This window comes from Macaca nemestrina, chromosome 2 (genome assembly GCF_043159975.1).
Source record: "Macaca nemestrina isolate mMacNem1 chromosome 2, mMacNem.hap1, whole genome shotgun sequence".
In the NCBI taxonomy this organism is placed as follows: Eukaryota; Metazoa; Chordata; class Mammalia; order Primates; family Cercopithecidae; genus Macaca; species Macaca nemestrina.
The window spans coordinates 132,753,017-132,768,869 of NC_092126.1; the positions used below are offsets into that span (position 1 = coordinate 132,753,017).

Genomic DNA, 15,853 nt, shown 5'->3' on the forward strand with positions numbered 1-15,853 from the left:
TATTTCAATCACCAGGCTGAAAACCATGCCAATAAACATGTAAGGTCAATTGGACTTTAAATCTACCTGGGAGTTCTCAGTTTACTTTTTTTTCTGAAAATGAAAGTCATAAATACATAATGTTGAGAACTTGGAAAATACAGAAGAATATTAAGAAGAAAATTAAGTTACTTGAAATTTCACAACTATTAGTACTTTGAAATAGTTCTTGGCCAGTCTTTGTGTGTGCATATTTCTATAAAATTGAGATCATGTTGTGGTAACAATTTGATATCAGGCTTTTCTGCATTTCATGTTATATCATGACCATTTGCCTATACCTTTATTTTTTAATTTTGTTTACTTTTTTTTTTTTTTTAAAGACAGGGTCTTGCCCTGTCACCCATGCTGGAGTGCAGTGGTGCAATCCTAGCTCATTGCAGCCTCAACTGCCTGGGCTCAAATGATCCTCCCATTTCAGCCTCCCCTGTGGCTGGGACTACAGGTGTGCACCACCATGCCTGGCTAATTTTTAAAATATTTTTTGAAGAGACGGGGTTTCACCATGCTTCCCAGAGTGGTCTCAAAATCCTTAGCTCAAGTGATCTGCTCACCTCAGCCTCCCAAAGTGCTGGGATTATAGGTGTGGAGCGCTGTGCCCGTGCTGCCCATATCTCTAAATAGCCTTCATAAATTACAGACATTTTTAATCAAGTTTACATACTTATAAAACTGAAATTCCAAACAATTTTTATCCTAAGAAACTTAGTTTTGTCAGGCACAGTGGCTCGTGGCTCATGCCTGTAATCCCAGCACTTTGGGAGGCCGAGGAGGGTGGATCACCTGAGATCAGGAGTTTGAGACCAGCCTGACCAAGATGGAGAAACCCCGTCTCTACCGAAAATACAAAATTAGGTGGGTGTGGTGGCGCATGCCTGTAACCCCAGCTACTTGGGAGGCTGAGGCAGGACAATCACTTGAACCTGGGAAGTGGAGGTTGCAGTGAGCCGAGATTGCCCCATTGCACTCCAGCATGGGCAACAAGAGTGAAAGTCTGTCTACAAATAAAAAAGAAAACTTAGTTTTGATCATCTGGTTCTTCTTTCTATCTCTCACCAAATTAACTGGTAACTGGTTTGGACATGCTAGGTACCATTAAGTATTGAGTAGGGGACTCAAAAAAACCTTACTTGTTACTAACCTGGTAACACTGTTGCTTTCTGGCTGGGTTTCTTTCCACACCTAATTCGGTATTCATTTATTGCATTTTCAATCTCCTGAAGCTTTTTCACTGCATCTGTGTAATCTTGCTTTCGCTTTTTCTTCACAGTTTTACAAAGGTCTGGCTCATTGGCAAGTTTCTTTGCAGCTTCCACCAGCTTTTGTTGTATTAGAAAATTACTCTCCAGTTCTTGCAAAGCAGGATCCTGCATTTATACAATGATAGTTTTATTTTTATGGACACATACGACCAACTCTTACATGTATTGTGTAATAAAACTTCCTGTGCACTTTCTTGAATCAGCTGTTCTTTGAGAACACTATCTTCCCAAATTTTACTGCATAGACATCCTTGTCAAACACTTTCCTTTACCCGTCTTAACTTGAACTTCTCGTTAGTCCAAACCTCTGCCCTTTTCAAGGAAGGGAATGGCCTTTCATTCATTCAGTTGGTTGGGAGAAGACCACAGTTTTTATGGATATATTCTTAACTCAAAGCTCATGGATGCAGAAGGTTATATTCATATGCATAGTTTTAGAGAAAGATAAATTTGGGGTTGACCTTCTTCCTGGTAATTCCTTGTTGCATGACCCTGGATGCACAGCTTCATCTTTTAATGCTTCAGTTTTTTTCATTTGTAAAATGAAGATAACACCTGCCTTATGAAAGTAGGATGAGGATTAAATGAGATAATATATGTGCATTGCTTAGCTCAGAGATGGGTACACAGTAAGCACTCAATAAATAGCAAAGATTTCCAAAGAAGAAAACAGATAATTTTCTAAAGCTAAGATGGTCAAATTTCTACAAGAAACATAGGTATGGTCATATTGGCTGATGACATGCAAATGAGAAAGTATTATACATTCTATATTGGCTAACAAATATTTTAACTTGATTGTAACTCAGTGCTGTGCAGGTATTATCTCATTTAATACTCACTGGATGCCTTGGAGGGAAGTCCAATCATTACCCCCATTTTACAGATGAGGAAAACTGAGGCCTGAGAATTGAGACTTTAGAGAGGCTAAACTATTTGCCAAAGGCTATTATTTAGTTTTAAGTAAACGAACCTAATGCTGGAGTTCTTAATTCTTATAACACTGCCTCTCAATTGAGAAACATTTGGAGTTCACTGAATGCTGTCTATAATTTGGGGAGTAAAGTAGTGAGAACTCAATTTTGACTGGAGTGGGCATGAAAGAAAGAGTTCAGTTTGGTCTACACGATCCATCTCTGCTGGTGAGATAACATACAGCAGAGACTCAAAAACCAAAGGAAAAAGTCCACTACACTCAGACAGCTTTCCTGTCTCAGGATTAATTGAAAGGCTCAGAGGCGTTGTTCATACCTCTTCACTTGGCAGCAAGTTGTCATCTAATTTGAAGGCAGTACCCACACGTCTTCTGACCTGAGGAGGCTTCTCACCTACGTTCAGGGGATACTCCTTTGGCATTTTGCCTGTGAGCTCCTGTAAAACAGGACAGAATCAAGAGCGGATAATTGACACTGGCCAAAGTTGTCAAACACAATTCGATGAGCCCAAAAGAGCAGACTCACAGCCTCCCGTAGACAGATCTTCTTAAGCTCCTCAACTTTTTTCAGAAGTTTTTCTTGTAATAGTTTCTCCTTCTTCTTTAGTTCAAGGATTTTTTCTCTCTTTTGCTCCTCACTAACTTCTGAGTCTTGAGAACCTAGGGAATGAGGGAAGGGCAGGGAAGGTTTATACAAGGGATGTTTCCTTCCTTTCTAAGGGACAAAGGATTTTTAAGCTAAAGCTGCTATTAAATGGTAGTTTATTTCTTTTCTCCTTGTTTCTCAACATAATAAAAGGAAACTAGAAAACATTCTCTCATTCTTCTGGGTATCAAACAGAATCTGGTAAGAAAATGTGCCTTTTTGCATCCTGGCTCAGTCATTTTGGGGGTAACGATAAAATGTTTAATGTCCCAGACACACCCAAGGAAAATTTTCATTTTTCTGAGCAGAAGAGAAGGTAAGATGGTCCTTGAAAAGTTGTTTCGAGTGTTCTTTTAGAAAGTAAGCAAGCAAGGAAAAGAAAAATCTGTGTGAAGGAAGGTCATGCTTCAGATACACAAGTTGACAGTGAGATTTAGATGGGACGAATCGTTTTAGTAAAGTTACATATAGTTACTGATAAGAGATTCCAGAATTTTTACAGAGGAAGGGCTTAGGGGAAGCTATCACATTTGAGGGGTATGCTTGTAATCATGTTTGCGCAGCATTTTATATTGCATGGAGAATTAGACAATTATCTGTATCAAAAACTAAATGCTGGAAAAAGCAGCTGCTGGGGAATATGTTCTTTCAAGCCACACCAAGGAACTCACCATCCTTGTATCTCATATTACATGCACAACCTATTTATAATTTGACTTTCTACATATTCTTTAAAAACTTAGCCTAAAAATTTTATTCAAAGCTGTTGCATACATGTTTATTGATATGCTTATTTATTTCCAAAAGAATGGATTAAAAGATGAATTTAGAAGTGGTTTATGATGGAAAAAACAAAATAAAGATGGCTTGCACATTCTCTAATCCCAAGATGTTACCTGAGGAGATTAAACTGCCATTGCTTGCCATGATGAACTGACTTTTCGCCTCCAGTGTCACCAGCTTGGAGGCCCTTTGTGTTCCTGTCTCTGTCAAATCCATTGCAATCTCGTCTAAACTCCTGGCTGAAGGAATTTTTGCCTAAGAGGTATACAACAATGAAACAGAATTAACTCAAACATACTTCAAATTAATAAAACAATTAAGTTAACATACAATGAAAATATCAACACAGAGGATAATTTAGAATTTTCACATATTCAAGTGGCATTCTTCAGACCAAAAAATAAAACAAAGCAAAAAGTCCACAAGCCTTAAGCTTTGTAGTTAAAATGTTTTAATAACTATACATGATTTTCTCATGGTGTGGTTCAGTTACTAACTTTAAAATGTCACCGGCACCATCACCACCAGCAGTGTCACCAGTATATACAAACATGCATGGCAACAAGCTGGCCAGTCTTACAACTTATAAAGCAGCTTATATATTGCCCATCATTTAAACATATAAAAAATCTGAAATAGTTGGAAGTTAAACATAAAAAAATCTCAGAGAGCAAAAATACATGTGCTTGCATCTTTTGTGAGAAGGCTTATCTTCTAAACAGAATGCAAAACGGGAATCTGTCCCTATAGAAATGATGCCAGTTACTTACTTTGCTTTGTTTCCTGTCCAGGTAAAACTGATGCTGACTAATTGCCATTACCCAAATGGACTTGATGAGAGAAGAGTTAGCATACCATGTTTGCACAAAGAGGCCACTTTGCCCAAAGGTTCTTCTTGAAACTGAAATCCTGAAAGATTAAAGAAAGCACTCAAATAATTCCCCTCTGGCCCAGCATGATGCAAAATGTACCCTGCGAGCAGCATTGTAACAAGGCATGTTCCTCTTACTTGTCTTCTGTTGCAAAAACTCTTATGCAAATGGCAACCAAGTTTCTGATTTTCTCCTTTTACAACAAAACGATTCAGACCTAAGTAATCTCTTTCTGGATAAACAGCATGTTTAAAAACACATACACGTGAACTTAAAAGCTGATAAAGAATCAGTCAAATTAGAGATTATACAAAAACTTTTAGTTAGAAACTCTAAGGATGTATAGCCATCACAAGTGGTAAGGAATAAATGGGATAAGATTTATTTATTTATTTATTTATTTATTTGAGACGGAGTCTCGCTCTGTCGCCCAGGCTGGAGTGCAGTGGCGCGATCTCGGCTCACTGCAAGCTCCGCCTCCCTGATTCACGCCATTCTCCTGCCTCAGCCTCCCGAGTAGTTGGGGCTACAGGTGCCCAACACCACGCCTGGCTAATTTTTTGTATTTTTAGTAGAGACGGGGTTTCACTGTGTTAGCCAGGATGGTCTTGATCTCCTGACCTTGTGATCCGCCCACCTTGGCCTCCCAAAGTGCTGGGATTACAGGCGTGAGCCACCGCACCCAGCCGGGATAAGATTTTAAAGATGCAGCAACCAAGTGTGGGATGAGCACCTAATTCAAGGTAAAAGAGCATTTTAGATCTAGGTAGATTTGGCTGGCTCTGACATTATCAGATAATGCACTTAATGATAATGGCTGAAAATATGCAAGTCCAAAACTGTCCAGAGTGCTGCTTGTACACCAGATGGAAAGAGGAAAGGGGAAGGGGAAGAAGGAGGAGGAGGAGGAGGAGGAGGAGGGAGAGGGGGAGAGGGAAAGGAGGGTAGAAGGAAGGGAGGGGGAGTGAAAGAGAGAGAGAAACAGAGAGAGAACAGGCAAGAGGCAGACAGACTGTGTGTGTATGATGCGTTACTAATGTTCTTTTGTAGGAATTTTGCTTATCTCTTTGGGTCACCTTTTTATCACAGGTATTTCCTCCCATCCCTCTGGCCTCTAACCATCCATAACCATCTTGGGACTGAAAAGTTCCCACTAAGGACTGATTAGTAATTTCTCTTAAGGCCAGGTGCCATGGTTCAGCACTTTGGGAGGCCAAGGCAGGTGGATCACCTGAGGTCAGGAGTTCGAGACCAGCCTGGTGAAAGCCTGTCTCTACTAAAAACACAAAAATTAGCTTGGGGTGGTGGTGCATGCCTGTACTCCCAGCTACTTGGGAGGCTGAGGCATGAACATCACTTGAACCTGGGAGGTGGAGGTTGCAATGAGTCAAGATTGCATGACTGCACTGCAGTCTGGGTGACAGAGTGAGACTCTGTCTTGGCAGGGGGGTGGGGGAGAAGAATTTCTCCTAAGATATTTGAGAACCAACATCCTGACTTCAGTTAATGTTGATTACCTTGGCTTTTTTTTCTTTTTCTTTTAATGACCAAGAACACCAACATTTTAAATGAGCAAAAGACCTGAATAGACATTTCTCTACTAAAGATACATGAATAGCTGAGAAGCACATGAAAAGGTGCTCAGCCATCATTAGTCACGAGGCAAATGCAAATCAAAACCACAAGAAGGTACCACTTCAACCCACTAGGATGGCATAAACTATACATGCACACAAAACTAAAAGTAACAAGTGTCAGTGAGGATGTGTCGGCATTGGAACCACATATACTGCTGCTTGGGATGCAAAATGGTGCAACACTTTGAAAAGCAGCCTTGCTGTTCATCAAAGGGTTAAAGATAGTTACCATTTGACCCAGCAATTCCACTCCTAGGTATATACCCAAGAGAAATGAAAACATATGTTCATATAAAAATGTGTACACAAATGTTGATAGCAGCATTATTTGTACAGTAACTGGGTCACACAGAGAAAAAGTCTTTGATCCTCACCTTCGTGGATCATGAACTTCAACAGCAAATTTTTTCTCACGGAAATATAAGTTCTCCAGCTGTTTCCATTGGAATAACTAAGGAAAACAGAAAAGCCACGCAGGGTTATTTATTCTTATTTTTACTCAGTCTATAAATCAGCTTAATAATCAAACAATTATAAGTTCCAAGAAGGTACACTGATACGATGAAGTATGAATATGTGATTCAGCCTTTTTACAAATCAACTATGACCTGAAACCATTTTATTCCTTCTTCTGACAGCAATCTTTAACTATTAAGATTCACCTCGCCAATAAATCTTCCTTGAACAATAAAACCAACCATCTGTGGAAGAATATGCACACTATTTTTCCTCTGACTCAACTATATAATAAGGAAACCTGCACAGATTCTAGTAAGCACCAGCCTTATCAAAGACGTTGATTTCATAGTTAAATGGAAAGATATTCAAAGGGATATTTCAATAACATCAGAGACTGAATTTCAAAAGAATGCAAAGTGAAAGTAAAACGGAACCCCCATGCAGGGGTGATTCTCTGAGATACCAGTTTCCTACCTATGAAGAGAGTTCCCCTAAATGCCACGGAAACCTAGCACCAGTAACTGGGGGCAGAGAAGGGGTAGGAGGGAACACCAGAGCCTCTTCTTGGTTTCTGAGCTAGAACCTCCAGTTTTTGAACATAGCTCCCAATGTCTGCACACTCTGATATAGACACTACTGATATTCTATTGCTGTTGTCAGTTTGATTGGGAGAAACAAACTTTACTAGCAACGTGCATTTGAAAACCAAATAATTTGATAGAAAGCGGCTCATTCACAGAATTGAGGACGCCTTGCTGTGTTTTCTGGGCTGCTTCCTAAGCTCTTTATAAGACATTGTACTATCCTGAGCCTTGGTTTGTCCTGTCAACTTGGACTTCATGGTCAAATTCCTCTTCTCTGCCCCCCAGACTTGATTAGGGAAATAACAGCACAGAGGTTTCATTTTATTATTAGACTTTGGCTGGATTTTAAAATTATGTTCAAAGAATCTTAAAAGATTATTTTTAATAGTCTAAATAATAAGCACTTCTCTGCAATGCACTATCAGCAAAACCATTTCCTGACATACAGGAACCCAGGCTTTTCACAGACATGTAAACCTCATCATGTAAAGGAACAAAATGAGCTGAAGGTTTCTATACATACACTGGCATGGGAAAAAAAGTGTTCAGACTGGACCCCCCAATTTCAAACAGTGAAATAAACCAGTACACCCTAAAAACAGCCCTCCGTGGTCCGCACACATAGCTGTCTATAACCACAACACTCACTCAGGTTCAAAGAGGAATTAATAAAAGTATAAAGCTACATACCCATTTCTTAAAATCTCCACAAACTTGAGGTTTTCATTTCTTTAAATCCAGAGGTTCCAAAAATGGGACAGAAATGTGAGGGAAAACCTCAGGGTTCTTCCAACCTCCCCCTCCCAGACGGCAGCTCCGGTGAGTTCTGAACTGAGTTTCATAAGACACTTAGGTGTAACTCAATTTCACAAACTGAGCCTCCCACGGCTGACACACTACTGACATCAGCACCTCTGCCGAGTGACACCTCCCTAATTCTACTCTTTCCTCCCATCAGGGAGAGGAGGGCAAAGTTCTCAGTGGCAGATTTTCCCAGAAAAGAGAGCTTTCTAAAATGGGGGGCAGTTGGGATTTGCCCGATACTTCCTGGGAAGTAAGTTGCTTTGAATCCAAGGACGAATTTCACCGGAGGCTGTTTTAGGAAGACATTTCTACCCTAGTTTACTCACCCTGGACATGAACAGGTTCTACAGGAAGAGTTACAATGCAGCTCAGCTGTGTTTTCCTTTGTGTCCATTCCCACACACATAAAAACCAGGGCTGGACTTGAAACATGATCTCTGAAAGTCACCACCTCCCCCTCTTATCACTTACAAATGTGAAACCCTAGTGCTTTGGACTCCATTCAGCCAGTCCCTGCATTGAAAGCAAATATGCTCCCTGCAAGCAAAAACTCTACTTAAAAGGTGAAGGACTTCGGCTTAGAGAATTTGAAATAATTAGATTGTAACTGGATTTGCACAAGGTTATGGGAACTAGAGTGGGTTTTAAGTATGAAAGGCAGAGAGCAGTTCATTTCCCCGCCTGAAATCTTAAAAGTTTGTGCAAAGTATGATTTCATATATGTGCATATAATAGTATAAATGTGGATTGGAGTGATACAAAATTCCGTGATTGCTTCTGTGGGCAGATGGTATGAAGGGTACGTTGTATAGAAACTTCAATATCACTAGTAATGTTTTCTTTTATTAATAAAAATAGGATGAAGTAAATATGACAAAATATTAGTAACATCTATTAAAGTGGTTGTACAGGTATTGTCATATTTTTAGGACTCTTGGAATTTCTCAAAATTAAAATAATAAAAGTTTATATATATAAAATGAATATAGGTTGGTCTATTTTATACAAGAGTGAGATTTTCACCATCTAATGAGTTGTAAGGTCCCTGTTTTAAACATTAAATATTATTACCATTTTAATTCTTTTCAATGTTTGAAGTTGCTAGGAAAATATTTCTCATTGTAGTGGTACTTGATCTAGCTGGCAGCTGGATATAAGCTGGCTTTTCTTTTGAAATTGCTGAAATCATTCTCCTATTGTGTTTTTTATTTCTGGACTCTTCATATCCAAGGGCCAGGATGCAGCTCTAAAAACGGCAATGGAGCTGAGGTGAATTCATTTGCTGAAAGATTGCTCATGCACCTTGCCTCAGACAGCACCTGGCACAGGGCAGGCAGTTGAACGGTGTTCATTCTCCTCCCTTTCTCCAGTGTTTATCTTAGAAGATAAATAAAAGGCACCCTCTGGTCAAAATCATGATAGGGGCCGGGCGCGGTGGTTTGGTCAGGTGCAGTAGCTCATGCCTACAATCCCAGCACTTTGGGAAGCCGAGGTGGCTGGATCACTTGAGGTCAGGAGTTCGGGACCAGCCTGACCAACATGGTGAAACCCCATGTCTACCAAAAATACAAAAACTAGCCGGCTATGGTGCGAGAGCCTATAATCCCAGTTATTTGAGAGGCTGAGGCAGGAGAATCACTTGAACCAGATAGGCGGAGGTTGCAGTGAGCTGAGATTGCACCATCGCACTTCAACCCGGGCAATGAGAGCAAAAACCCATCTCAACAACAAGAAAAAGGCATGAGGGGATTTCAGACTAACGATCTGTATTTGAGGAAAGAGATCAAAGTTTAAAGGAAGATACAAGGAAGCTAAGTATGCTTCCCATTTTCTATTATTTGGACAATATTGGTGTCCATATAGGGTAGGACTATTACATATATGTATGTATGTGTATATATATAAAATATACGCATGTGTATGTACAAATACACTTGCAGTTTTCATATTAAAACAGAAAAATGTATTTTGCCCAAACCAAAATTTTCACTCTTGGAAATTAAAAAAAAAAAAGAGGAGCTTTATTTGTCCTGCAATACAATTAAGAGTATGGAACTAGAATGTTTTCTATAGTGATCATTATATAAGCATAATAATCATTAATGAGTATTTATTATTGTCTATGTGGCACCTGCTAGTAGCTAAGAGTTTGAACACTATGTTGTTTGTAGATAAAATATATCGGCCGGGTGTGGTGGCTCAAGCCTGTAATCCCAGCACTTTGGGAGGCTGAGGCTGGCGGATCACGAGGTCAGGAGATCGAGACCATCCTGACTAACACGGTGAAACCCCGTCTCTACTAAAAATACAAGAAAATTAGCCGGGCGAGGCGGCGGGTGCCTGTAGTCCCAGCTACTCGGGAGGCTGAGGCAGGAGAATGGCATGAACCGGGTGCGGGGGACGCAGGTGGAGCTTGCAGTGAGCCGAGATCGCGCCACTGTACTCCAGCCTGGGGCACAGAGCAAGACTCCGTCTCAAAAAAATATATATTTTATATATGTATATGTGCTGCTAGTGATGAAAGGGAAGTAGTTGCAAGGTGAAAATAAAACTATAAATTAGGTCTTCTAGATTTCTTTCTGCTCTACGCTCATCTTGAATGATCAGTTGTGCCCTCTGGTATCAAAAGAAGGAAGTAAAGAGTGACCGAAGAATAATATCTGGGATTACTTTGCAATTGCAAAAGTAAATAGACAGATAGATAAAATATTAAAAGAGGAGCAACATAAATAACATTAACAAAGAGATAATCAAGAAATTACAACAGGAGGAGAATTTATCTTAAGGTTACAAATCTTATCTTAAAAAAATAAAGTGTCAAAAATTTAAAACTGACACAGAAGATAGTGCTGGAATCAAGCCTTATTTTGAAACTGAGCTATATAAAATATCGTAATCACAAGAAATTCCCTTAATCCTAAGAGAAAGTGAAAAAAGTATTGATGGTTTTAGAATAATTTGCTGCAGATGATTACACTTTATTTAACGAAATGAATGTGCGGAATATTTAAGCCACTTTGTTGAAATCTATAATTGTTAGATTCCACTCAAAGAACTACAAGAAATCACCTCTGCCCTATCCCACCCCACTATTACAATGGTTCCTAAATATCTGAGGCTACTGTCAAACTTTAGCCAAAAAAAAAAAAAAATTATATATATATACACACACACACACACACACATATGCTATAAGGAAAAGCAGAGGGACCTTCAGGAGACATGGTACTTGTATTTCAGATATGTATTTCAGTAGCTTTGGGAGTCATTCCTTCCTTTTAATCAACAGATATTTCTTGAGTGCCGTGTATGTTTGAGGTCTTGTTCTTGTCAGCAAGTAATGGACAGAGCCCCTCTGTTGTGGAGCTCACAAGAACCAAATGAACCAAGTCAGATTGCCTTGGTTAGAATTCTGGTACTGCCACTTATCGCTGTGTGATATTTAGCAAGCTGCTTAACTTTCCTGAATCTCAGTGTCTGCATCTGTAAAATGGGACCAACACCCACCTCAGAGAGTTGCCAGAAGGGGTCAGGGAAAGTATGTTTGTGAAGCACTTAGCCCAGTGCCTGGCTCAGAATCAAAATTCAGTAAGAGATAAAGTCAGCTCTATTTGTAACGAAGAACTCTCAGTTCACCTCTCCAATTTTATCACATGGAGGGCAGTCACTTAATAGCAGAAACAAAAGCAAAAACTGCTGTCTGGATCCCACATCTTTCCATTGTTGAGAAACAGTTGGGTTATTCGGTTAACATATCTGTGTCACTCCGACTTCCAATTCTGTGAGTTTCGGGCTTTATAAAAGCTGGCTGCTCTACTTCTGTTTATTTCATTGGGGGTTTCCTGATACACCCTCTAGGTAGGAAATTTGCTCATCATTTCTGTATCATGGAGGACATAAATGAGGAGGGAGGGGCTGGTCACGGCACACCCCACAGGCAGACAAAGCAAACTCCCTCCTGCCCCGAGTACCCAGGAAAGAAGGAATGTGCCCCAGCATGTACAAAAATGCTGAGGAGTGTGCGCCTGCCACATGCTAGGAGGACCTCCCTGGGGGCATGAAAGACCCAGGGAAAGCCTTGGACAAAAAGGATCAAACTGTCTTTTTAAATCTTGATGAAATGAAAGTAGATGCCACCTAAATGTTTCACACTAGGCCAGGACAGGAAAGACGTCAGGAGAGGCTTGGCTTTTTAATGGCACCTCACAGCATCTATAGGTTAATCATTTAACTGCAGATTCACCTGGAAATGACTACATTTGAGACAGTCACAGCTGCAGTGTATGACGGTACATTAGTGACTCACATGGTGGGGAATCCCCCTGCTATTATTACTTGAAGCCAAACAAAATCACTATATTATTGATTTATTCTTCTTTCATTTTGAAAGATTACACGTGATGCATATACTGTTAGTATCTTCTGGAATTTCACAGAATTATAGGCTTCTATAAAGCCCAATTGATCTACCTTCTTTCCATCAAATGTTTATGTGACAAAGTCTCTGCCCTCAAGGAGGGTACAGGCTATCGAAGTGACAGTCATACAACAAATATGCACAGTTAACACCAAGAGTGCCAGCTGGCATAAACTAAGTGCTCAGCTGTAGCACTAAGATGTTGCATCTGTTATCTTACTGAGTCTTCCCAACAACCACATGGGGCAGTACTATTTTAGCCTCACTGTGCAGAAGAGAAAAACTGAGGCTCAGAGAGGTTTAAGTAAATTGGCCAAGGTCACACAGCTAAATAGGGGCAGATATTGACACATAAATACAGCCAGGCTCCAAGATCCCCAGTGTGTAACCACAGCATGCCATTTTGCCTTTTTCACCTGGGAAGAGTGCTATATGGGCATCTGTTATGTCTTTAACAAAAAAAAAAAAAAAGAAAAAGAGAAAAAAAATATATTTTTTCTTTTTTTTTGAGATGGAGTCTCGCTCTGTCACCCAGGCTGGAGTGCAGTGGTGCCATCTTGGCTCACTGCAAGCTCCGCCTCCTGGGTTCACGCCATTCTCCTGCCTCAGCCTCCCAAGTAGCTGGGACTACAGGCGCCCGCCACCACGCCTGGCTAATTTTTTGTATTTTTAGTAAAGACGGAGTTTCACCGTGTTAGCCAGGTTTTGATCTCCTGACCTCGTGATCCGCCCACCTCAGCCTCCCAAGTGCTAGGGTTACAGGCATGAGCCACGGCGCCCGGCCCAAAGAAAAACAGTAATTCTTATTTCTTCCTCAAATAAAAAAGAAAGCAATTATGGCAGCCATTTTTGGGATAGGACTGAGTCTGAGTCCCTTTAGATTTTATTTTATTTTATTATTATTATTTTTTTTAGGGTCTTGGTCTGTCACCCAGGCTGGAGCACAGTGGCTTGATCACAGCTTACTGCAGCAGCCTCGACCTCTCGGGCTCAAGTGATCCTCTAATCTCGACGTTCTGAGTAGCTGGGACAACAGGTACATGCTACCATATCTGGCTAATTTTTTAATTTCTCATAGAGATGGGGTCTCCCTATGTTACCCAGGCTGGTCTTGAACTCCTGGGCTCAAGGAATCCTCCCGCCTTGGCCTCTAAAGTGCTGGGATTATAGGCATGAGCCATCACACCCAACCTGAGTCCCTTTAATTTTTCTTAGTGATTCTCAACCTGTGGTGATTTTTGCACCCCTCCCACTCCTCCCAACCGTCAACCTCAGGACATGTGGTGATGCTTAGAGACATTTTTGGTTAACACACTGGAGGGGAGGGTGCTAATAGCATCTAGAGAGTAGAGGCCAGGGATGCTGCCAACATCTTACAGTGCACAGAATATGATGCCCCCCACAACAGAGAACTATATGGCCCCAAATGTCTATGGTGCTGAGGTTGGGAAACCCTGACTCAGAGGATAATATTTGGTGATACAACTAGGCTTTGGTAGGTGAAATGTGCTGATGAAGGATATAACAATTTTTACTCTGAAACAATGAATTCTGGAGTCCTATTTCTTTCAGCTATGGTTGTTCACATTGCTTTACATATGCAAATGCTACCCACTAGAGGGGCTTACAACAATTGACCAAACTAGAAGAGTCAGCTGTGCTGAACTAAAATCTCATAAAAGTACCCAAATGGTATACCCTCCGGTAGTGAATGTTTTTTCCAGATGTGAGCTCATAAACTTACAAATAAAACACCATATCTTGGCCAGGCATGGGGGCTCACACCTGTAATTCCAGCACTTTGGGAGGCCGGGGTGGGGAGATTGCCTGAAATCAGGAATTCGAGACCAGCCTGACCAATGGCGAAACCCTATCTCTCCTAAAAATACAAAAATTAGCCAGGCGTGGTGGCATGTGCCTGTAGTCCCAGCTACTTGGGAGGCTGAGGCAGGAAAATTGCTTGAACACAGGAGGCGGAGTCTGCAGTGAGTTGAGATCACGCCACTGCACTCCAGCCTGGGCGACAGTGACACTCCGTTTCAAAAAACAAACAAAACAAAAACTCATATCTTAAATGCAAGAACTAAAACTCTTGAATATTTTCAGCAAAGTTTAGATGAAGAAGTTCCGGGTATTAGGAAATATATAATGTAAAAACCAGACCACCTAAAAAGATGTCACCTCACCCAAGTTTCCTCTGTGGCCGAATCTCTAACCTTCCAGGGCTGATGTAATGACTTCCTGTTAAGACTCTCATCAGTGTGCTCACTGATGTATTTGATGCCACCAGGGCTGAGCTACTGCTCTGGGCACCGGTATAACTGTTATGGATATTTACAACTGGTATCCCTTCTTGTGGTTTTGTACCTAGTCTGGTTATTAAATATTTTCAATAAAATACCTAATTTTGAATATATTCTTTCTTTCCAGATAGATTGGCAGGTACTTGATGACAGAGATTGTGGCTTTTTCCTTAAATGAGACGAAGAATATAAAGTACTCATTCAGGGCCCCTGTAAATGCAATGGGCTTAATACTTTTTTTTTTTTTTTTTTTTTTTTTGGTGGAGGGGAGCATAAAATCAGATACACTGCACTCTATAGTTAGAAATGTAGGGATAGATGAATTTGACAACTTTAGCTTATCACTGAAGCCTTGCTACCAAAAAAAAAAAAAGTCCCAAACCAGCCAATCATTGGTCACAAGCATATAATAAAGAAACCTTGGACAAGCACGATGGCTCACGCTTATAATACCAGCACTTTGGGAGGCTGAGGTGGGAGGATCACTTGAGGCCACGAGTTCGAGACCACCTTGGGCAACATAGTGAGACCCTGTCTCCATAACAGAATTCAAATAATTAGCGGGACACGATGGCTCATGCCTATAGTCCTAGCTACTTGAAAGGCTGAGGTGGGAGGATTGCTTGAACAGAGGAGTTTGAGGCTGCAGTGAACTAGCATTATGCCTCTGCACTCCAGCCTGGGCAACAGAGTGAGAACCTATGTCTTTAAAAAAAAAAAAAAAAAAAGAAAACAAAGGAAATCTTTACCGTTTACGCCTCTTCATAGAACTATTTTTTACAGTGCTTTATGTACTAATTGCTTTTCTCTGCATTCAGACTAGTCAATCCTATTTACAAGCTTTCATTTTTCTTCATGTGCCAGTGGTTCAACCATGTGGTAAATGCTTAGACATGTAAAAGAATAGAAAAAAAACAACGGATGGCCAGGTATGGTGGCTCACACCTGTAATCCCAGCACTTTGGGAGGCCGAGGCAGGTGGATCACAAGGTCAAGAGATCGAAACCATCTTGGACAACATGGTGAAACCCCGTCTCTACTAAAAATACAAAAATTAGCTGGGCGTGGTGGGACGTGCCTATACTCGCAGCTACCTGGGAGGCTAAGGCAGGA

At 40.7% G+C, this 15,853-nt stretch overlaps 1 protein-coding gene across 5 annotated transcripts in view; it reads right to left on the reverse strand.

The window, feature by feature from the left end:
* The window catches only part of LOC105483959 (FERM domain containing 4B), a 364,588-nt gene that overhangs the window by 25,773 nt on the left and 322,962 nt on the right, over window positions 1-15,853 (reverse strand). For all 5 annotated transcript variants that reach the window (XM_071092071.1, XM_071092068.1, XM_071092069.1 and 2 more), the window contains 6 exons: window positions 6,548-6,624; window positions 4,435-4,573; window positions 3,778-3,919; window positions 2,762-2,895; window positions 2,553-2,672; window positions 1,181-1,406 (listed from right to left, as the gene is read on the reverse strand). In XM_071092071.1, the coding sequence (XP_070948172.1) occupies window positions 1,181-1,406; window positions 2,553-2,672; window positions 2,762-2,895; window positions 3,778-3,919; window positions 4,435-4,573; window positions 6,548-6,624 (838 nt within the window). The remainder of the gene's footprint in view (window positions 1-1,180; window positions 1,407-2,552; window positions 2,673-2,761; window positions 2,896-3,777; window positions 3,920-4,434; window positions 4,574-6,547; window positions 6,625-15,853) is intronic.